The 25,635-nt window shown below is 37.8% G+C and overlaps 1 protein-coding gene across 1 annotated transcript; it reads right to left on the reverse strand.

Moving 5' to 3' along the window:
• Positions 1-1,675: 1,675 nt before the first annotated feature.
• On the reverse strand, positions 1,676-25,169 carry mybl1 (v-myb avian myeloblastosis viral oncogene homolog-like 1). Its single transcript, XM_079602558.1, has 15 exons — positions 24,760-25,169; positions 21,954-22,053; positions 21,680-21,751; positions 20,867-20,959; positions 10,825-11,045; positions 10,528-10,714; positions 9,809-9,886; positions 8,467-8,691; positions 6,867-7,214; positions 6,636-6,775; positions 6,430-6,544; positions 5,081-5,191; positions 4,826-4,939; positions 4,525-4,704; positions 1,676-3,828 (listed from the first exon to the last, which is right to left on the reverse strand). The coding sequence occupies exons 1-15, from the start codon at positions 24,780-24,782 to the stop codon at positions 3,703-3,705; spliced, it is 2,133 nt and encodes a 710-aa protein (XP_079458684.1). The 5' UTR covers positions 24,783-25,169; the 3' UTR covers positions 1,676-3,702.
• Positions 25,170-25,635: the final 466 nt, after the last annotated feature.

Raw genomic sequence — 25,635 nt, forward strand, 5'->3', positions numbered from 1 at the left:
GGTTAAAGAAAGTCAGGTTTTGAAAATCAGAGAGGGAGAGAAAATGATGACGGAGTTTTCATTTTCGGTTTATTCGGTTGTTTAACTAACCCTTTAAGTAGCCTACACAAAAAAATGCTTAATTTTACGACGGACATCACTGAAAATAATAAGTAGTAGCATTCAGTCAATGAGTCATATACAGTAACCTGACTGATTCAGTGAGTTCATTTAGTGAAGGATTCGTGAAAGGCGCGAAGCTTTTTGAGCGATTCATTAAAAGAACCGACTCATAAGAGTTATTTGTTCGCGATTCAATTTGACTATGCTATATTGCTGATTCACTAAAAAGAACCATTTCGTAAGAGTAATTTGGAACACGCTGTGTTTCTGCGAAGCAGCTGGCGATTGGCGAAGTCTTCTCAGTAGAAATATGTTTTTTGTTGTTGCCATTATTATGTGGTAGTCTGTCTTGCTAAGCTCATTATACATTCACATTATCCATTCTTATGAATAGGCTATTAGATAAATATGATTTATTCTGTAGATTCGTCGTCACTACAGAATAGCCTACAGTTAATGAATTTGAGCATGACTTTTCATTTGTTCGCGCTACTGGATAAGGATATTAAAAGGTAATTTTCCTCGATGTGCATTAATAAAAACAACAACATTAATACACATTTAGAATAATTTTTTTTAGACCAACGTATAAATAGACAAAATTGACCATTCACTACAGAAATATCAGTCTTTATTAAATTCCTTAGACTAATGTGTTCCCATTCTTATTCTAAATCTTCTTGCTGCCGACGTCTTCATTAAACGCATCCAAAATACATAAAGCCATCACAAATAGTCAGCATTTTATAAGCTGACCAACAGAGTAGGCTAATTTTACAACTTGTAGACCAATAATCACCTCAATAAAGGTCAAGGCTTGGATTTCAACCTAAAGATTAAAGTGCTTTCTAAATTTACACATCACTGTCAAGGAGTACAACAGGTGTTTGTTTTGCGTTGAGCCAAAATGGCTACAGTAGCCATCAAGAACACAGTGCACTTTACAAAAGCCGAAACCAGACATCCAATTTATTCCCAATGGGCTTTTGACATCTCTCAACCTGCACTGACCATTTGAAAAATACAATAGTAAAGTGTTCTCTAAATTTGAAAGAAACATTTAAGAGCACATGTGTTATAGGCTTGTAATGGCCGTCAACAGCAGAAGGCATGTCAGTGGGGCCTTGCGCCCCTCTATTCAGGGGAAATTGAGTGAATGGGCCTGCAAAACCAACAGACATGCAGAACAATAGAGCCAAAAGACATTATTTCATGGCCGAGTGGGCCTCTTTAGAGAGAGCAGCTGACCTGTGGAGAGCTGTGTTGTTCAGAGAGGGTGTGGGTCCACGGACCCCAAAGGGTGGAGATTGCGGCACCCCCAGGTCTGGTGACAGGGGATAGCCGTCAACTCAAAGAGACTTCAACTTCCATTACCGCTGTAAACACCCAGCCTTCAGAAGAGAACAGGACTCTTTTGCAGGGTGACATGAACATGAAGGTGATTATTAGATGAAAAACTAGGTTCTGGGAAGGATGGAAGAACTGTCACTCAAATAGTTAAATACTGTTTGAATCAGTTTCAGGGTGCAATTCAGAGAATAACCCACAACCTACAAAGAAAAATACAAACGTGGCACATTTGAAGAGCATATTTATTTTTAGGTATGTAAATGACAACATAGCTATTTAACAAGTTTGTTGTAATATCAAACAAGCAGGTAATAATAGTTTTACGGAAAATATGTAAAATAACATTGCATGAGAAATGTATGTCAGTTAAAGTGTGCTGCTTGTTTTCATGCATGTCAGTTTGCTACATATAATTGCTTCCCTCAAGTCTACAGAAAAAAAGGAAATACCAACAAAGACAAACATTTAGACAGTAAAATGAAGACAAACAAAGATTAAAAAAAAAAACACACATTAAGCAGTTATCTACAATCTTATGTGAGCCAAAATAAATGAATCTCGCCGTAACGTAGATACTGTGAGGGACACAATGTGTAGTGTATCTTTGAATACAGATGTTGAGTTTTTGCATTTTATTATCTGGGTTACAATTAACAACAAGTAAACTTTATACAAAATATCAATCTGTCTTATTAAATTATTAAAAACGTGTTAAAACCCCAATAAGTAACGCTAATACTGCCGAATCCTTTAACATCGGGGTCTTTTTTTTGCTCAGACAAACTTATCAATATAAATAACCTGGAACTATTTTACATGGGTTCTTCTCAGTATAAAATAATAAAACATGACATTTCATCTCATATGAGAGCAAAGCATTTGTCCAACACTTCCTTCAGTAAATTGTGCTTGTATCCATTCCTGCTGTAACTCTCAGTAGCAGCGAGCAAAACCTTATGAACATTTTTCGAGAGCGAGAAAATGGGAGGAACTACGTTTACATCATTTCCCCTTCGGATGTTATCCTGACCCGTCAGTGTTAATGATATGTTTAAATACATTCAGCCACCACTAAAAATACCCACATACAACAAAACGTAAAGATACTAATGACAAACCAACATTTATACAATACTTAAAAAGTGCAATTTCCCCACATTTGGAGGCTGAATGCTGCTACTTTTAGTCAACCAATTGGTGTAAAGAGGACGGAACCTTTCGAAGGACGTTAAATTTACTGTACGGGCCAAAAAATTAGTGGCAGTGTTATTGAAATCAGAAGTATGAGATGGAAGGTAGTCAAATCTTTAACAGAACAGAAATATAATTAGAGATTTTCTTTATATCTTTGAAATAAATAAATTAGTAAAGATTTAATAAATAGAACCTACAGCTCTAAACAAACAAATCTCACCCATGTATCTGTTCTTGGAACGTGTTATTTATAATGCGACGTGCGCATTGATATTGGTACCAAACATAATTTCGGCTATGAGGAGAACAATTTCACAAGCAGCAACGATGCTAGATTTAGACTTCAGTTGCAAACACAAATCGATTTTACGCCTCTCCAGATGTTCAAAGTATAATTCACTTCAACAACCTTAATTTTACAGCAAAAAAAAGGAAAACAAAACAAAAAAAATTATCGAGGTACCTTCCAGTAGACGTTAACTTATCAAATTCACACTATACAATACATTCAGTGAGTGTCCTACTCGTAAAAATAATAATAAGCGGGGTGGAACATTTGTTACGTTTGGAGCGGAAACGATTACGTTGCAAGTGCTATCCAGTTACTCCTCAACACTGTCTTTGCTCCTCACCCTAACAAACAACCACAGTAGTGCAACACTGCCAGTGCTCCCCTATCCTTAACACCAGTCTCTAAAATCCTCTAAAAGAGCTTAAAAACTATCTGAAAATGTCATTTATACGATTTTAATCCTTCTTAAAAAAGTTCATTGAAAAGCAGCCCTTAAAATCAGCACACTTTTTACGGCTAAAAATGGATAAAAATAACTATGTTAAAATACCGTTAGCTAAATACTGCAAATCTAGGGCTATTTGTGTTTTGACTACATTTTCATACAAGTTTTTTTTAATCCTAAGCGATACAATGTTATATCAGTAGGTGTTTAGCAAACATCATAGTGAGTGTTTCTGTTTCCTACACCAGATTGTCGGAGAGGTTAAATGCCGGTGTGATAGAGGAAAAGAGGGAGGGTTGCTGTAGTGCAGAAGTGATGTTTAAAGGATGAGAGCTCTCGAAATGCAGGTGGTGGGGTTGGTGTTTAGGTAACGCCTGGCCTGCTCCGTCATGATCATCTGATCTTCCGTTTTCCCAAAAACCACTGCCTCCCAATTGCTGTTGGCCTGTTGGATAAGAAAATAGGTATTTGAGATTGACCCAGTGTTATTATTGTTAAATAAAACTATGAATTATTTTTTCGTTAACTGAAATAAAGCTGAAATAATGTAAATAATAATAATAATTGGCAATTATCTGAAATAAAATTATTTTAAAGTTGAAATAGTAAATAAAAATAAATGAAAGCTATATATAAACGAACAAAAACTAATAAAAATGACATTATATTAAGAGTCATTGGCAATTATCTGAAATACAATAGGTTTAAGTTGAAGTTCTAATAAAAAACTTTTAAATACAAAATTAAAGCTATATAGAAATATAAAAAAAACATAAAAATGACAAAAGCACAAACATTTACTACAACTTAAAAATATGAAAATTAAAGCTAATTCAAAATATGGATAAATACTACAATAGTATATAAATAATACTAAAATAACACTGGTTTGTCCACAAGGTTCAAAGGTCTCAAATTTGTGTATAATGAAAAAAAAAAAAAAAAAAGTCTGTTGACCTATCGAATAAGAACATAAATTCATGTTTATAACTAAAATTTAATTGATTTATAAAAAAAATGGAGGATTATTTGAGTTAATAAGGGATAATTATGTGTTAACTGCAACACACTCAATATAAGGAGATTATTTACATATCAGATCCTTTTCTCTTGATGGCCAGGGAACAAATGAGTAAATTACCGGAGTGAGTGTTTGGTAAGGTGGGCTCCTTTGGGTCATGTTTTCTCTCTTGCCCTGTGGGCTAAGGGAACATACTAATGAAAGCGAATCCTTCAGAGATCTAGGAGAGCAACAGTTCTCCTCTCTCTCTGTCAATGGCATCATGAGCATGGATCTGGTCAACAGGCCGTCACTGTGAGACTATGTGGAAAAAGAAGGGCGAAGATGGTGGGTGAAGAGGGAAAACAAAATGACTGTAAATTCAAAAAGGAAAAACGCAAATGATGCATCATTAGTTAGTAGAGTAGGAGAATGGTCTTACCAAGGCATTGTTGTTAATCTGCTGTTGGGGAAACAGCTGTACATTCAAACAGTCTTTTTCCCAGTTGTCCAATACCAGAGACTTTCTCACTTTCCTTGCAGGAGCTTCCATCTGCTGTGAAAACCAAATGACACGGTTTAAAAATAAAAACGAGTGTTTGATATAAGAGTGAACATAAGATGAAACCTTCTGAATATTTAAACTAAACCTATTTGCATGACTTTGAAAACAGGTATGTAAGAAAGTGGCCAGTACCTCGTAAGATCTGTACTGAAGTTGGTTCTGCACTTGTGTGAAGATGTCAGCCCCTGTTTCCTCTTTCAGAACCTCTCTGATGTCCTCCTCAAGAAGTGCCAGAGGCTGGGGCTGAACACACCAATGTAATATATCAAAAGACAAATTAGCGACTGAAGCACTGAATGAACACATGAAGAGCCTTTATAGGTGAATCTCATGAAACCTGTCAAGTCATATTTAACCTTAAAATAAAGAAAAATAAAGCCTGTTTTTAGAACCATTACGATTTTTTTGCATTGTGACATTTTCAGGACAATTAAGCATCTCATACATAATTCTTATCAGGGTTGTTATCGTTAAAGAAAACTAATAAACTATTCAAAATCATCAACTGAAATAAAATCAAATTTATAAAACGGATAGTTCCAGTCCTTGATTCTGATTGGTTGAGCCGCGTTCGAAGCCAACAAACACACACCAGTGACCGCATTACATTAGTATTACTGCGCAACTGCCGTTTGTGATTCTTTGTTGCTTCATGTGTTGCTTGGCAACCTCTTTGGAACTACATTGCTTGGCGGAGGAATGAATGTGTTATAACGTTATATTTTTTGTTGCTGGTGTTTATTTTATGAATAAAATAAAAAAATTAATGGAGTAACCGGGGGTTTTACTCCGCTCCGCGTCGTGCCTAACAACGCTGTTCTAAATTCTCTGTAAAACACGGCTTCGCGGGGCTTACTGCTTTAATAAATATTACCGGTAGATGGAAAAACTTTAACTTAAAAAACTGAAATATACAGAGCCCCTAAGGGGACATGGTGGTGGGGAAAAAATGAGAAGCAAAAGCATTGCCAAATTATTTTTACTTAATAAAATAAGTACTAGAATTACTAAACCTAAAATTGAAATAAAATATACAATAATTGATTCTAATGAAAACTAAAAAGTAACATGAAAAAAACTAAATATAATGATAAATTATAAAATAATAACTGCTTTTAATGTATGCAGATTTTTATCAAAAATAAAGGTGTATTACAGTATTAGGACTCTAATGAAAGTCATCATTACAAAAACCTTAACAGTAAAACACCCTGACACATAGTAATGAGAATTTTGTGGTAAAATGTGCTTAATTGTCATGAAAAATATCACAACGGTACATATAGGCTTTTTTATGTGCATCTTGCTGTAGCATTTTTTACAGTAATTTACAGATTTACCAACAGCTTGAGCCAACGCAAACCCTCTTTTGGTGTTAATAAACTACTGTCAGGATTGACTAAAGACACACAATGAAAAATTTGTGAAATTGCACGCTGACTCTAATTTCCTAGTTTAGTAAATCTGGCCCTAGGACTTACCACCATTCTTAATGGGCCATGCATCTTCTCCTGAGCAGCCAAGGCATTTTTGAAAGGGGTTGGTGTTCTTGGAGTGTGGATTATAATATTCTTATGGAGTTTCGGGGTCCTAAAACTGTGAAGACAAAATACTATTAGTTATTTCTTGATTCTGAGATTGTCAGCTCGTTATTCTCAAACAGCAGATGTGAAGAATAGGCCCTGACCCTGCGTTCTCCTTCTGGTGTTTTGGCGTGGTTTCTCTCTGTTGGGGTGTATTGAGGAGGCATTTCTGTCCACATACTGGAGTGGATGTAAGAGCAGGATTGTCGAGGCTCAAGGGCTCACCACCGGACACGTTGAAAAACTAAATGAAAATAAGTTTTAACTTCAAGTTTGAATGAATCCACAAATTTCTGTGCTTTAAAAGTTATGAAATGTTATACATTTACCCATACCTGAGAGGGGGAGAATGGCAAGCCTTTGACAGGGGTGTTTTTTGGTGAGTTCCCACTGTTGTCTATGAAAGAACAGCAGTTATTTTCATCTGCAGGTGACTGGTCCTCTCTCTCTCTCCTCTTCTTTCTCAGCATGGAAGCTGGTTGAGAGCTGAATCTGTTGGAAAGAGCCACAGACTTGCCCTGGCTCACTGCAGCACACTGCCTGCTCATCACTGGGACAGTTGGAGCATTTATTGAGTAGGCAAGGCTTTCTGTGCACCTCTCCTCGGTGGGGTTAGCGTGTTTTGGGGAGGAGCCTCTCTCAGAAAGATCAAAGCTGGTCACATCACTCCAGGCCAAAGGGTCCTGCAGCATCAACACACACAACACACACATCAATAAACTAAAGAACTACATTTACCATGCCTATTGATTAAATAATATGTAAATATTACCGATATTAGTAAAGTTTTTAGTTTTTGTCAGAAATACAGTGAAAAATACATACATGAAATCTATAACATATATAACTTCATACCTGACCAAAGTAAATACTGCTAACAACCTTAAGAGTGAAGTGTATAATGTACCACTAGCAAGACTAAATACAATTTCAAAATCAATTAATTTACCCATCATATCTTAGGGATATAGGTACAGTACCATATGTGTTATTGGACAATATTATAGTTTTCATACATGATAATGCTGTGAAAATTCACTTATATTCGAATAAATTTGTACTACCGTATATATATATATACACACACACACACACACACACACAGAGTGCTGGTTAGAATTATTTGCCCCCTTGCTAAATATGATCAAAGAATTAATCTGCATTGTTTATCCTTTTGATATTTTATCTAACCTTTTATTGAAGTAAAATAAATGAAAGTGGTGGAAAATCACAGTATGAAATAAATGTTTTTCTCCAAAACACATTGGGAACAATTATTTGCCCCCTTTTATTAAAAAGTTTTGGCAACCTCCATAGAACATTTGAAAAGTAACTGACATGACTGGAACTTCAAACGGGACGCGTTCTATGGTCAGATTAAACAAAATTAATTCGCTTTTTTGGCAGCAAACGGTTAAGATGGGTTTGGTGCACACAGGGATTAAAAAAAGTACCCCATGTGTAAAATGAAATACTCTGCTGTATCTTTAATGCTGTGGGCCTAAATTTCTGCCAGAGGTCCTGGACATCTTGTTCAGATACATGGCATCATGGATTCGATCAAATACCAACAGATAAAAAATCAAAACCTGACAACCTCTGCTAAAAATCTTATAATTGGCCATGTTTAGGTCTCCAACAGGACAGTGATCCAAAAACAAACATCAAAACAAAAATGGGTCACTGAGCACAAAACCAAGCATCTGCAATGGCCATCCCATTCCCCAGACCTGAACCCTATAGAAAATGAGTGTGGTGAACTGCAGAGAAGAAGCGCCAACATGGATCTGGGGAATCTGAAGGATCTGGAGAGATTCTGTATGGAGGAATGGTCTCTGATCTCTTGTCAGGTGTTCTCCAAACTCATCAGGAATTATAGGAGAAGACTCAGAGCTGTTATCTTAGAAAAATGTGTGTGTGTAATTTTCTGCTTACTGAGTCAATGAGCTCCATGGTCTCTGCAAACTCTGGAATAGTCTCTAGTGTGGACAGCACAGCACTGGCCTCAGCAGCGAGGAACTTGCTAGGAGAGAGAGGCATCCTAGCAGGCTGACCCTCCTCTAAACGGCACAGCTCCACCCCTCTGTCATCCACACTCTCTGTGGTGGTGACAGTATCATCCGGCAGGCTGTCTGACCAGCTGGAGTAGCTCTCTGGATTCTGTATTGGACCAAACCATTGAATTCAGTAAGGGAGTTTATGATAAGAAAAGACCAAAGGAAAACGATAAACTGCAGTGATGTGGAGGGGAGCGTTAAACTGCAAAATCAAACACACATGCTGTGCTGTGTTACTGTGCCAATAAACCTATATTAATAATATCGGAGTTTGTTACTTTTTGACCATAAGCTAAAATCTCTGGTAAACATTCAAGATATTACGATATTATGGTAATGATAACAGTAGGTTTGCTGACTATTGCCAGGGAAACTGTGAATAATTAATTAAATTTCATTAACCTAGTAAATGTATTTAGAACGGAATGAACTCACAAGGAGAAACATTTAGAAAATGCAAATATATAATAATAGATTAACTGTGCCAATTTATTATATTAATATGATTTTTTAAAGATAAGATTTTATAAAGATGCAGAAAAAAATAGAAATAATAAATAAGCGTAATAAAACAAATATATAATAAAAACATGCATAGTTTTAGTAAATAAAACAACACAGGAGAGTGTGAGGCAGTGAAGGTGGGCAAGATTTACTAAGCACAGCTAGAAATGAAGGTATGGGGGAGTAAGATGGGAATGGAGGGACCAATAGCGGATCTATTCTACGCGCACACACAAGTGTTTCTTACACGAGGGCCCGACTGTCTTCTGACTTCACTCTCAGCTGACATTAGCAACAGCTCTAGCTCCTTAATTCTTTTCTCTTTGTCTGGGTCGTCATGGCACGGCTGTGAGGAAGAAGAATCAGGAGGAAGAGGCGGAAAGAGAGACTGAGACAAAGTTTACTGACAATTTCACGAGACTTTTATGAGGTCCTGAATTTCACCAAGCAAACCCACCCAGGATGCTGATGTACTTTATATTCAATGTACTAGATTAGATTAATGTCATTTGTTTAACGGCATTGGTGAAATTCAGATATGGATCAGTTTAAAACACCACACCACACCACACACATGCAGATTAAACAATTACCAACAAACATATGAGTCAGTTTTTATTTATTTATAGAAAAGACAAACAGACTTCAGAAAGCAGAAAGTTCAGAGATACAGAGGAGACCGAAGCATGCCGTGAGAACTGCACTATAGGACTTACCGTCATAAAGCTAGAGATGTCGACACTTGTGTTTTCCATACACTGGTCGCTTTGTGAACCATACGGATATCTGGGTGGCTGCCAATCAAAAACAATAAGAAAGCTTGTATGTATACTTACTACTTCACATCTAATATTTATTATATTAAGTATAAAAAGGGTTAAACGGATCAATTCTGTCCAATCAAAAATTATTTTCATGTCATGGCCGATAACAGATAAATGGATGACAAATAAAAATTCTATACTGTTTTGTCTAAATAAATGTAAAATAAAACACTTAAAACTAAAATCAGTCATTTTAAATTATCAAGTGACTTTAGACATCACAACATTATAATATACAGTATAAAAATGGATATTCGTTTTAATGAAATTTAACAAAGATTACATTTAACAGTTATTAAACTATTAGTGTTTTAAAATATTAACAATAATTGAGCTTTAGATGACAGCAGAGGTAATCTAAATGTAAAAAACTAGCAGGGAAAACTAGCAAGCATAATTAATATTGACCATAAAATATAAAATAACTCTAATCTCACCAATATGGTATCAATATATTGTGCATCCCTAAATATAAATGATTATCTATAAATGAAATCACTGCTAGCAGGGTTTATATAAACATTCTAGAACAACCACAAAGTAAAAAAAATAAGAATGCCACACACTTTATGATACTGATGCAAACATAGTATTCTTGTGAGTGTTATCACCTGTGATTGGCTGCTCATGATCAGTTGATTCTGGCCATGTGAATATTCCACAGCTTGGCTGGATTTGGGCCGTTTCTTCTGGCCAGGGTCACTTCTGTAGCTCTTGCTGGCCTCCTGCAAGTAACCCTCATGTTCCACCTTCCTGCGCATGGTGGAGTTCCAATGATTCTTAATGGAGTTGTCGGTCCTATAAACGTACAGTAAGGTAAATGTCATTCTCTGGCCGACACAAGAACACTGAATATTGTATTTTTCAATATTCTGTATAGCTGTAGAGTAAAAATAAGAGCTTTTTACCTTCCAGGCAGCAGCTTTGAGATCTCAGCCCAGCGGTTGCCCAGACGTTTATGTGCATCATAGATAATTCGATCTTCTTCCTGGGTCCAGGAGGATTTCTTCACTTCTGGGTTGAGGTGATTGTGCCAGCGCTCTCGGCACTGTTTGCCAATGCGGCCCTGTAAGTGCTTGGCAATCACTGACCACCGTTTGGGCCCATACTTGTGAACTAACTCAATCACCTGTGGAGAGGTCAGAAACAAAGTACGGCACTAGGGTTATAAAATATCCTCTTCATTTGGAACTCCTTCCATATGAATAGTTTTCTAAAATCTGTAAGGATGAACTCCAAATTTATGAATCTTAAGCCAAATAAAAACAGTCAACCCTGGTTGCTGAGCTGATGTAAATTGGACAAACTAATATCCCCTCTATTTTTATTTTCAAGAGCTAAACTAAATTCTAAACTATAGATTGCACATTTACATCATGATATTCAGTACCGTTCAAAAGTCTGGGGTCAGGCAGATAAAAAAAAAAGAAGAAAATATATATATATAAATAAATATAGCTGCAAGCAGCGATTACGGGCCCAAGCCGGTGGCACCGCCACCCTGGTGCCTTTAGTTACACTAAAGGCACCGGGCTGGCGCTGCCACCGGCTTGGGCCCTCCATCGCTGCTTGCAGCTATATTTATTTATATATATATATATATATAAAAAGCCGCCACCCCGTTGCCTTTCGGGTTCCTGTGCACGACGGGCAATAACGTAACCCCGCTTTGACTGTCGAGAAGAAGTCTGCTTTAGAGCTTGCATCAGTGTGAGTCTTTCTGCTCCCCTCCAAACACACACAGAAAAGGGGGGGGCTGTCTGTGTGTGTGCCCTCCCTCCCTCCCTCCCCACCCACACACACACACACACACACACACACACACACACACACACACACACACACACACACACACACACACACACACACACACACACACAGAGAATGGCAGGGGGAACTCTGTCAGAGAGAGACAAAACCACATTCAAACCAAAATATCTGACTTCCTGTTGGTCGGAGCTAATGACTGTAAATGAGAAAGTTGTCCGGATCGATAAGCACAATATACAGACCGAGTTTTGTGACTGTAGGTAAAAATAACCCACCCACTTTAGTCAAAAGTATCTTGAAAGTAACACACTTCCTGCTGCCAGTTGGTGGCGCTATAACTTTGACTCACAATAGTCACATCCATGTGATCGCCCTCTTACAACAAACACACTGCTGAAGTTTCATCAAGATCAATAAATGTATGAAGACGTTATAACACATTGTGTTTTTCTTTTCTCGCCATAACTTCGTTTCCTCGCCACGGCCAAACCGTTCGAGATATCAAAAATCCGTCCGCAATTTAGCGTCCTCAATGTCTTGACTTCATGCTGACCGAGTTTGGTGGCGATAGGATAATTTTTCTTGGACGAGTATATCAAATTCCAGGGGCATGCATTTTCATACAGCCCATAATAGCCGACTTCCTGTTGGACTGGCGTAAAACTTAGAGCACGAAAGTTGTTCGGCCCGATTAAATCTATATGTGTACCGAGTTTCATATTATTACATGCAAACGTGTTTGATATATGGACCAAGTTTTTCGGACCACGTTCAAGGGGGCGCTGTTGAGCTCTCCTGCCACGCCCGGGTACCAGCTTCAGCCCAGCCCTGATGGCCGCAGGTTCTGACCTGTGTGCAAAGTTTCAAGAGTTTTCGAGCACGTTAAGGGCCCCAAAAGTGCCCGAGAAGTCCCACACAGCAGAGAAAGGGTTAAAATAAAGCCCCCCTCCTCTCTCACACACACAGACACTGAGAGAGACTGGCAAAATTCCCATCAAATCACATTCAAACCAAAATATCTGACTTCCTGTTGGTCGGAGCTAATGAGTGTAAATTAGAAAGTTGTCCGGCTCGGGGAGATAAATATAAATACCGATTTTTGTTACTGTAGGTAAAACTAATACCCCATTTTTGACTAAAGGTGGCGCTACTGAGCCTCTTACCACGCCCGTTTCTGAAACGTTGCACAAGTGTACTAGGCAATTAATGTAAAGTGTCTGTCGAGTTTCATGCAATTTCAAGCATGCTAAGAGTCTCAAAAGCATCAAAAAAGAATATTAAAGTTTGATGCGTTGCCATGGCAACAGTATTTAAGATATCAATAATCCTTTCACAGGTCTAGATCTGTCGTGTGTTTACATTATACAAATAAAGTTTGAAGCAAATCGGGTAAAAATAAGAGGGTGAATTCAAAGCATTTTGAAAGTGACACACTTCCTGCTGCCAGTTGGTGGCGCTATAACTTTGACTCACAATAGTCACATCCATGTGATCGGCCTCTTACAACAAACACACTGCTGAAGTTTCATCAAGATCAGTTAATGTATGAGGATGTTATAACACACTTCCTGTTTCCAATATTCGCCATAAATTTGTTTCCTCGCCACGGCCAAACCGTTCGAGATATCAAAAATCCCCTCGCAATTTATCATCCTCCATGTCTTGACTTCATGCACACCGAGTTTCGTGGTCATCCGATGAATTCTCTAGGACAAGTGTTTCAAATGCCAGAACATGCGTTTCCATACAGCCCATAATAACCGACTTCCTGTTGGACTGGCGTAAAACTTAGAGCACGAAAGTTGTTCGGCCCGATGAGATCTATACGTGTACCGAGTTCCATATTATTACATGCAAGCGTGTTTGAGATATGGACATGTTTTTGAATCCCATTCCAGGGGGCGCTGGCGAGCCCCCCTGCCACGCCCGGGTCCCAGCTTCAGTCGGGCCCTAATGGCCGCGGGTTCTGACATTTGTGCAAAGTTTCAAGAGTTTTTGAGCACGTTAAGGCCCCCAAAAGTGCCCAAAAGGTAGTAATATAATAAATATAGCTGCAAGCAGCGATTACGGGCCCAAGCCGGTGGCACCGCCACCCTGGTGCCTTTAGTTACACTAAAGGCACCGGGCTGGCGCTGCCACCGGCTTGGGCCCTCCATCGCTGCTTGCAGCTATATTTATTTATATATATATATATATATATATATAAAAAGCCGCCACCCCCGTTGCCTTTCGGGTTCCTGTGCACGACGGGCAATAACGTAACCCCGCTTTGACTGTCGAGAAGAAGTCTGCTTTAGAGCTTGTATCAGTGTGAGTCTTTCTGCTCCCCTACAAACACACACAGAAAAGGGGGGGGGGCTGTCTGTGTGTGTGCCCTCCCTCCTCCCCCCCCCCCCCCCCCCTCCTCCAGTATCTCACTTGACTAACACACACACACACACACACACACAGAGAGAGAATGGCAGGGGGAACTCTGTCAGAGAGAGACAAAACCACATTCAAACCAAAATATCTGACTTCCTGTTGGTCGGAGCTAATGACTGTAAATGAGAAAGATGTCCGGATCGATAAGCACAATATACAGACCGAGTTTTGTGACTGTAGGTAAAAATAACCCCCCCACTTTAGTCAAAAGTATCTTGAAAGTAACACACTTCCTGCTGCCAGTTGGTGGCGCTATAACTTTGACTCACAATAGCCACATCCATGTGATCGCCCTCTTACAACAAACACACTGCTGAAGTTTCATCAAGATCAATAAATGTATGAAGACGTTATAACACATTGTGTTTTTCTTTTCTCGCCATAACTTTGTTTCCTCGCCACGGCCAAACCGTTCGAGATATCAAAAATCCGTCCGCAATTTAGCGTCCTCAATGTCTTTACTTCATGCTGACTGAGTTTGGTGGCGATAGGATAATTTTTCTTGGAGGAGTATATCAAATTCCAGGGGCATGCGTTTTCATACAACCCATAATAGCCGACTTCCTGTTGGACTGGCGTAAAACTTAGAGCACGAAAGTTGTTCGGCCCGATGATATCTAAATGTGTACCGAGTTTCATATTATTACATGCAAACGTGTTTGATATATGGACCAAGTTTTTCGGACCACGTTCAAGGGGGCGCTGTTGAGCTCCCCTGCCACGCCCGGGTACCAGCTTCAGTCCGGCTCTAATGGCCGCAGGTTCTGACCTGTGTGCAAAGTTTCAAGAGTTTTCGAGCACGTTAAGGGCCCCAAAAGTGCCCGAGAAGTCCCACACAGCAGAGAAAGGGTTAAAATAAAGCCCCCCTCCTCTCTCACACACACAGACACTGAGAGAGACTGGCAAAATTCCCATCAAATCACATTCAAACCAAAATATCTGACTTCCTGTTGGTCGGAGCTAATGACTGTAAATTAGAAAGTTGTCCGGCTCGGGGAGATAAATATAAATACCGATTTTTGTTATTGTAGGTAAAACTAATACCCCATTTTTGACTAAAGGTGGCGCTACTGAGCCCCTCCACCGCGCCCGTTTCTGAAACTTCACACATGCCTAGTACCTAATAAATCTGATATGCATGTTGAGTTTCATGCAATTTGAAGCATGTTAAGAGCCTCAAATGCACCCAAAAAGAATATTAAAGTTTGATGCGTTGCCATGGCAACAGTATTTAAGATATCAATAATCCTTTCACAGGTCTACATCTGCCGTGTGTTTACATTATACAGATGAAGTTTGAAGCAAATCGGGTAAAAATAAGAGGGTGATTTCAAAGCATTTTGAAAGTGACACACTTCCTGCTGCCAGTTGGTGGCGCTATAACTTTGACTCACAATAGTCACATCCATGTGATCGGCCTCTTACAACAAACACACTGCTGAAGTTTCATCAAGATCAGTTAATGTATGAGGATGTTATAACACACTTCCTGTTTCCAATATTCGCCATAAATTCGTTTCCTCGCCACGGCCAAACCGTTCGAGATATCAAAAATCCCCTCGCAATTTAGCATCCTCCATGTCTTGACTTCATGCACACCGAGTTTCGTGGTCATCCGATGAATTCTCTAGGACAAGTGTTTCAAATGCCAGAACATGCGTTTCCATCCAGCCCATAATAACCGACTTCCTGTTGGACTGGCGTAAAACTTAGAGCACGAAAGTTGTTCGGCCCGATGAGATTTATATGTGTACTGAGTTTCATATTATTACATGCAAGCGTGTTTGAGATATGGACATGTTTTTGAATCCCATTCCAGGGGGCGCTGGCGAGCCCCCCTGCCACGCCCGGGTCCCAGCTTCAGTCGGGCCCTGATGGCCGCAGGTTCTGACATTTGTGCAAAGTTTCAAGAGTTTTTGAGCACGTTAAGGCCCCCAAAAGTGCCCAAAAGGTAGTAAAATAATAATAATAATAATAATAAATAAATATAGCTGCAAGCAGCGATTACGGGCCCAAGCCGGTGGCACCGCCACCCCGGTGCCTTTAGTTGCACTAAAGGCACCAGGGTGGCGGTGCCACCGGCTTGGGCCCTCCATCGCTGCTTGCAGCTATATTTATTTATATATATATATATATATATATAAAACCGCCACCCCGGTGCCTTTAGGGTTCCTGTGCACAATGGGCAATAACGTAACTCCGCTTTGACTGTCGAGAAGAAGTCTGCTTTAGAGCTTGCATCAGTGTGGGTTCTGCAAAAGTGCGCATCAAGGGCACATATCAACCACAAAGTATGCGTGAGCACCCTTCTGAAACCTAAAATGAAAAATTAGACACCCTACAGTCTCATGGACTTAACGGACACATGAAATCAGCAGCCATTGTAAGTACACAACACCAAAAATTCATATGAAGTGTGGTATATATATATATATATTACCTTTTTTAAGGGACAAGACAAAGAATTTGACTTGCCTGACCTGATTAGAACAGTGAAAAAAATAAAAAATAAAAATAATCACTAAAACGAGAATTGTTCTGATTTTATTATGATACTCAAAATATTCCACAACAAATCCTTTAAATGTATTGATATTCAGAACAGAACAAGAATTTAAAAAAATAACAATAAAATATAATTTATTTATTTCGATTTTGTATTTTTATTTAATGACTATTATTTATTTAGAGCAGGTACAGCTAGTGTGCGATGCTTTTGCTATTTCAGAGGAAAAAAACACATTTTATTTAAAAAATGCTTTTCAATTAAATCAGATGTTCAAGCTTTGTTTTCGTTTTATTATTTTGTTTGTTTTAAACTTTGTTCAATTTATATTGTTAATCATTTGACACTAACCAAATGCATAAAGTATCATTTTAACTTTTAAAAAACTATTAACATTTGTTCATAGTACATTGTCTGTCTTTTGTTAATAGGACAAAACATTGTTATTATATTTTATAATATTTTATATATATATATATATATATATATATATATATATATATATATATATATATATATATATTAAATAAACATTTGTAATGAAATCGTTCAAAAAAAAATATATCAGCATTGTTTTAAACTTTGAAACACAGAAGTAGCGCAATGTCTGGCCACGCCCACTTCTGGCATCAGACTTTTAGGCTGGCGCTGTCGTGATCACACTGATATGACGTATGGTTCTGGGGTTCTGCAGTTGGTTACTATTGGGGCTCCCGCGCCGCCTCCTTTTCACAACCTGAGGGAACCGTCTCCGGAATATTAACCTCACTCCCAGAAGTCCAATTCCCATCATTCATGCCTCTTACCTGGGACTGATTGCACGCACGCACACGCACACACACACACACACACACACACACACACCCGCGCACACACGCACACGTACACTGTTTAAAAACAAGAAATATTTATCCAACCTCGTTTAAAACAGTCTATCGGTGCCATCTTTTGGACATTCATCATATTGCATTGGTTTTAATTTCTAGTCCTCAAACAGAGCAGTAGCCTAATCCGTTTATTTTTAAGTTATTGATTAAAAAAGAAACATCAAATGCATTTTTAGTCATAGTATTATTTTATACAGAAATACATTATTTGTAATTCAGATGAGAATAATTTTAAGGAAAACAAATATATTGATCTGAAATATAGCACGTGTTTTTGTAAAATAAATTCAAGCAATAGTCTACCCGCCCCCGAAATGGCGCTAATTTTAAAATTAAACTAAAAAAGCTCACGGCTGCACAGGCATTCATAACGGTGCGCGTCCAACGCGAGGAGTGAGCAGAACAGAGCGAACGTTTTTTAGTTAATTTCTACTTTCATAGGAATTCATTCGAGCGCACTGCAAGCGCCACCATAATCATACTTACTTTCACTTTTATATTAGCGATTTAAAAGCCCTCGCTGGTGTCACACGTTGGTTAACCGGTGGGAAAAATATACAGATATTCAAATATACAGATATATTAAATATATCATCGCGCTCCACCGTCGATGTGATGTGTGTGTGTGTGTTAAAATAATTTAGTTCAGTTAGAGAACGGGCACTAACCTACAATTAAAACCTGAACGTGTCCGCTTAATAAATCGTGAGCTGAATGAGAGTCGCAGCAAAGATCAGCACAAGGAGTCCAATTTCATTAATCATGGGTGGACAGCTGACTGAAAAGATGATGACGGAATATTGAACACGCAATTCAAGCAATCCCACCCCCGAAATGGCGCTATGTTTAAAATGAAACTAAATGCTCACGGCTACACGGGTAATAACGCGTTCACGGCGAGGAACGAGCAGAACCATTTTTTTACAGTCTATGAGCAGAACAGAGTGAATGTGTTTTAGTTCATTCCTACTGGACGTCCAGTAGGCTACTACTTTGGCTTTTAAGTTAGCGATTTAAAAGCCCCCGCTTTAATCACACATCCATTAACCCGTAGGAAAATATTCTCACAGTCACTAATATATTTATATATAAATACAATATACAATGGGCCTACCTGATTTCGAACACAAGAGGGCAGTATTGCCCTATGTATGACTTATTTTTTTACTAAATAGCGCATTCTGGCTGTTTTTTAACTTATACATAATTCTTAAATTGAAAAAAAGAACAAAATGGGTTTAGTTCTGATATTTGTATACTTTTATATAGAAATAAATGATGTATAATACAATTTTTAGAAGATATGAGGCTTTTAGTGTTTCCTTTCTGGACATTACTTTAATCCCTCGCCACAGCAAAACCGTTTGAGATATTTAATATCCGTTCATAATTTAGCATCTTTAATGTATTTTCATCATGTTGAAAAAGTTTGGTGTGAATAAAATCAACCACCGCTAAAAACTCGGAGTCTAAAATATATCAATATATCACATTCAAACCAAAATATCTGACTTCCTGTTGGTCGGAGCTAATGACTGTAAATTAGAAAGTTGTCCGGCTCGAAGAGAAGAATATACGTACCGAGTTTGGTTACTGTAGATAAAACTAATACCCCATTTTTGACTAAAGGTGGCGCTACTGAGCCCCTTACCACGCCCGTTTCTGAAACTTCGCACATGTCTATTACACAATAAATGTGATATGCATGTTGAGTTTCATGCAATTTGAAGCATGTTAAGAGCCTCAAATGCATCCAAAAAGAATATAAAAGTTTAAAGCGTTGCCATGGCGACAGTATTAAAGATATCAATAATCCTTTCACAGGTCTACATCTGTCGTGTGTTTACATTATACAGATGAAGTTTGAAGCAAATCGGGTAAAAATAAGAGGGTGAATTCAAAGCATTTTGAAAGTGACACACTTCCTGCTGCCAGTTGGTGGCGCTATAACTTTGACTCACAATAGTCACATCCATGTGATCGGCCTCTTACAACGAACACACTGCTGAAGTTTCATCCAGATCAATTAATGTATGAGGATGTTATAACACACTTCCTGTTTCCAATATTCGCCATAAATTCGTTTCCTCGCCACGGCCAAACCGTTCGAGATATCAAAAATCCCCTCGCAATTTATCATCCTCCATGTCTTGACTTCATGCACACCGAGTTTCGTGGTCATCCGATGAATTCTCTAGGACAAGTGTTTCAAATGCCAGAACATGCGTTTCCATACAGCCCATAATAACCGACTTCCTGTTGGACTGGCGTAAAACTTAGAGCACGAAAGTTGTTCGGCCCGATGAGATCTATACGTGTACCGAGTTTCATATTATTACATGCAAGCGTGTTTGAGATATGGACATGTTTTTGAATCCCATTCCAGGGGGCGCTGTCGAGCCCCCCTGCCACGCCCGGGTCCCAGCTTCAGTCGGGCCCTAATGGCCGCGGGTTCTGACATTTGTGCAAAGTTTCAAGAGTTTTTGAGCACGTTAAGGCCCCCAAAAGTGCCCAAAAGGTAGTAATATAATAATAATAAAGAAGAAGAATAAATAATAATCCCATGGAAAACAATAGGGCCTTCGCCTTTTCAAGGCTTGGGCCCTAATAATCCGAAGAAAAACAATAGGGCCTTCGCCTTTTCAAGGCTTGGGCCCTAATTAATGTTTTATTCAACAAGATGCATTAAATTGATCAAAAGTGACAGTAAACATTTATAATGTGACAAAAGATTTATATTTCTAAATAAATGCTGTTGTTTTGAACTTTGTATTCATCCAAGGATCCTGAAAGCAATTTATCAGTTTCCATAAAAACATTGAGCAGCACAACTGTTTTCAACATTGATAAAAACATTGAGCAGCAAATCATCATATTAGAATCATTTGCCACTGAAGGCTGGAGTAATGTTGCTGAAAATTCAGCTTTGTAATAACAGGAATAAATTGCATTTTAAAATATACTTAAATGTTATTTTAAATTGTAATAACATTTCACAATAATACATGCATCCTTTATGAGCACTGTACAAGAGACTTTCAAAATCATTCAAAAAATTGGACTAACCCCAAACTTTTGAAAAGTAGTGTATGTACAACTTCAGTTTTACATTACCATTATGTAATGAACAGGGCAGAAAGAAACCTCTCGCATTTATAACAGCGTCAGTTCTTCTGGAATGTTGTCAAAAACAAAAGCTTTTAGTTCTATGGCTGGTAGAGGAGGAGGACAATTACTTTTGCATTCTAAAACTAAAAATCAAAACTAAGAGATCATCACACCCCTCCTAATCCTACATCTATCGCCATTTATCCATCCATCTCTGTCTTGCTCTGAGGACACAGAACACCCAGCTCGTCTTACCCTCTGATCCTCCTCTTTTGTCCAGGGTCCTTTCACCAGCTCCGGGTTGAGCACCTTTTGCCAACGGTGCTGACATTGACCATCTGTCCTTGTCTACCAAAGTGCAACAAAATCCCACATCAACACCTGCAGCTAGTACACACATACACCTATAATAACATCTTTACTAACACAAAGACCTGTCACTAATAATACAACATAAATTGAACAATAGTTCTGCTGTAATTCTATCTAGTCTTTTCATTTGCAACAGTATTTTCAGTCTAAAGTTAGAACTTGATACGTGGCTTCACCTTTTGCCTAATTTGTGTAAAATAGATTTGTTTTAACGGTACACTATGTGACTTTTAGCGCACTAGCAGTTAATAAACAAATCTACATGCATCTTGCAGAAGAACACTGTAGGCGGAGCTACTTTCTCTCTGTTCATGTATATGACGAGTTACACAGGTACTGGGCTACTCCGCAGCAGTTGGCGTCCCGCTCAGTCTAAAATAGTCTGAATATGAACACTTATGATATGCGTACTGAAGTTTTGGAAGATGGATTCATAATGTACTCATTTATTATATGCATTTTTTAACAAAAAAGTTACATAGTGTTTCTTTAAATGTTTTACATTTTATTTCAATTTAAAATATTTCAGAAAACACTTCTGAAATGTAGTTCTTCCATAGAAAGATAATAAATATGTGAAAAAGTTCGCAATTCACTTTACATCTAGACCAGTTTTTAACATTCCAGCCACAGGTACACAATTTAAAAAACACTTTCAAAGTCATGATTTAGCATTTGATTCAGTGAGTTACTTACTGGGAAATAATTGGAAATTAATTTCCAAGCATCGGCTCCGTGCTGCTCAACAAGCTTCTTTAGCTTCTCATCCTGTTTGTGAAACAGAGATCATCAAGTTTTCCATCTCAGAAACAACTAGCCCGTTGTGACAGCAGCACTAAGAGCACTGTAGCAATTCCCACCCCTTCCCGTTTCATCATTGAAACCCAAGGAGTAACTAAGTATGATCTCATTTGAACTTAAAATAGGACATGTGGATTTGGTTGCAAATTAGAAGTCATGTATAAAGTACCTCATCTCGGGACCATTTAATTTTGCACAGGGTCTTTTTAGAGTTCTTGGAGTCCCTGCTGTCAGGATCTGTAGAATGACGTTCATCATCCTCATCTTCACTGCAGCCATTAAACACAAACAGAAACACACACAGTCAAACACTATTAAAAGAAAAGTTTCTATTCTGACACAAACCATTGAACAGACAAGCTTGATCAATCATCTGTAAATACAAAATGCAAACAGTTTAGAAAAGCTGCCAGCTTGTTAAACAGGACATGCCTGAGTATAATTAGTCTGCAAGCAAGCAAATCAAGCTACAAAATAAATTCCAGAAGTATTCAACTTATTAAAGTGCATTGGTTTTTGCATTCATACATAAATGTAAATATTTTTGTTTTAATTTGAATTTTTTTTCCATTATCCTAAAGTCTACCAATTAAAATACGTTCAAAAAATAAGTTATTTTTAAACAAGTAATTAAAAGTGACAGTTCAGACTTCAGCCTATAGCCTTGTTGCCTGGTAACATTTCACCAATGCAGTGAGGTAGAGAGTTTTTAATCAACACCATGTACTGGGTAGTTAAGTCTCCCTGGGATACCAGAGCACAAACTTAATGGAAAACCATTTATCAAATGCTATAGTTGACTACCAACATACACAAAGCTCAAGCCTTATTTGCTGTAAAGCTAAAAGATATTCTAGAAGAACAAGGAAGGAAGTCTGATCATTAAAGAAATATGCAACAGCTCATTCAACCAGAATGCTGCGAAGTCTAAAGTTGTGAGGAAATGTGTTTAGGCTGAAGTCCAACTTTGACTAAAGTGGTACAAATATGGAAGTCCAAAATCCTTCTTGCTGCCAGTCTAGATGTTTATCACTGAAACAAGCCACCAGATGAAAGAAGTGTTTCATTTAAGAAACATGATTTAGTATGATATGATCTCCACCCTCAAGGAAGGGGTGAGGTGATAAACAAGCCCATTTTACTTCAGAGGTGATTTGCTTACATCATTCAGTCAGGAGGGAGACCAAACTGACCAAATCTGTACAAACTACAAATCCACTCAGTCAGATTAAGGCCTTCAGCTGGTCTTCTTTTTAAAATTACATTCAGATATCGTCCATGAATGTCTGACACAGAAATTTACACACACTTTCCATAGACATAATGATTTTTATACAGTACAAACTGTATATTCTCTCCCCTTACACTAACCCTCCCCTTAAACCTACCCATCACAGAAAACTTTTTCAAAAAAAGTATGATTTATAAGCTGTTATCCTCATGGGGACCAAAACATGTCCCCACAAGTACATGGATTTCGGATATTGCCATCTTTGTGGGGACATTTTGTCCACATAATGTAGGGTTTACCAGGACACACAAACACACACATACACACACACACACACACACACACACACACACACACACACACACACACACACACACACACACACACACACACACACACACGTTAACATCTTCATTCATCCATAAATAACATCATGGTCATGTTTGTTTAGGCACAGCAAGCTGTATTTCACCGTTCTTCATAAACATCATCGTTTGGAAAATCTGACTCACATAGTTTTATAAACCAAACTAGATGTGAATAAGTGTGCAAAGCATTACGCACAAGATGAATATTCTTACTCCTTTATTATTATTCTAATACACATTAATATATAGTTTCATATTTATTGTGTATCTCTAAACACAAATCCATTTCTACAGCTAATCAACTTAATAGAAGTTGTTGAATATTAATTTCCAGTTACTGTAACAAAACAAATTCCTCCTAAATCCCTCTAAATCATGGAAAATTATAAACTTATAATACCTTTTCAGATTTATGTAAGTGTAAACATATTTCAAACATATGCAAATGTTTACAAAGAGTAAGATACAACTGATTAAATATTCTGCTTCAGTAATTTGATTTTTTTCTACATAAATGTTATGTTAGTAATCTGTAGTTATTATGTAATGCCCTATTAAGGCATCAGTACCCAACTGTTTCATCTAATACCATATAATCCTCTAAAGCCTGGAACACTTGCACCTTCCCCCATTTCTGTTTTGTGATGACCACTCTTACTTGTAGATTAATTTTAAATACATTTAAAGTAAATTAAATTTAAATTACAAGTTTACAATTTAATTACAATTTACAATTTAAAGTACATTTTATTTACTTGTGGCCAGTTTCGTTTAGTTTTTAGACTAAGATTACTTCAGAAATTATAAAATAGCCGATTAGCATGCTAGTTCACTCCGGCTACTGTTCAGTTCAATAGAGAATGCTTTAGGACAGGCTAACGCTAGCATTCAGGCTAACACAATAAACGTATCTTAAACATTTTAAACTGTTTGACAAATGACATTTGGCATGAGGAAACATTATGGTAGAACTAGCCATAATAAATATGTTTTTTAAACACGAGTCAGTATTTAACTCATGATCAACCTCGTTGATCAGCAGGTGCAACGTGATGCGTCATAGGGACCTGTCATTTCATGTTAAATATCATAATTTAATAACGTTTTAGATTATATTGTGCAATTAAATTCTTAATTATTGTTATTTTGAGCTTCAATGTTGCCATAGCGATTTCTGTTGTGACACTAATATCTTAAAAACTCCAGATGGATATATTCTATACATGATACGATCTCCCGATGTTTTAAGCTGGGCATCAACATACGATCTGTACATTTGTACACAATCCATAAGATAACAATTATTATTCAAGATTGGTTTCGCTTTTTATATTTGATTTAGTTTACAAGGCACTGAATAAGATCCATCATCTCACCTGCGAGACTTCATATTGGGCATGTCAACTGTGTTCAAGTCCAGTTCTTTTCAAAAGAAATGTCTTTAAAACATCCAATGTTGCAATTCTTCTTGAAATCAAAACACACAGATGACTTTTATCCACACATGCCACTGTCACGCATGGGTATATTGTCCGCAAAAAGCTTCAGATCCGTACAGTCACATCCCCCGAGAGCCCTAACGCAATAAATATGAGTCAATGAAAAAATGCCCTTCCAAAATTCTTATTATTAAATAATCAAAGTAAAAAATAGAAAACGTTTAACTTAGTGCGATCTCAAAATGGTAAAGGAAGAAAATCCATATATATAACTCTGTGTTAGTCTTGCCCGCCTTGAACACACACCCCTCTGTACTGTCACTCTGTACTGTGTTCTGCGCGTGTGTGTTTTTCCACTCGTTCTTTTTCATTTTTTGTCCATCCCGCCGAATCTCGCGCCCAGCCTTCTTCCGGAAACGGGTTTGAATCTGCGCACGCGGCCTCGCCGCTGATTGGTGGAAAAAGGTAGGCGGAGCAGCGCGCTCTTGTTGTTGAACAGCAACTGGACTGTGACACTCGCTGACGCCCTTTTTTATTTGCATGCAGCTAGTTATTTAGTTTTACTTATTACTTAGTGTTTACTGCTGAGAACTTTTTATATTTAAATAAACAAATTTAATATTGTAGCGCTTTATTGGCAAGGGTTTGAATATTATAATGTAAGTTACATAGCACTGCAAAATAAAACTGATCTCATTGAACACGTCACAGAGTTTTCTTATTATAAACCCATGCTGCCCTCTTCTGGATATTTTGGGATTTTATTTAGCCTTTAGAGGATTAAAAAATTCGAATAAATAGCTGCTTTGTTTG

The sequence above is a fragment of the Phoxinus phoxinus genome, assembly GCF_949152265.1.
Source record: "Phoxinus phoxinus genome assembly, chromosome: 24".
Taxonomy (NCBI): Eukaryota; Metazoa; Chordata; class Actinopteri; order Cypriniformes; family Leuciscidae; genus Phoxinus; species Phoxinus phoxinus.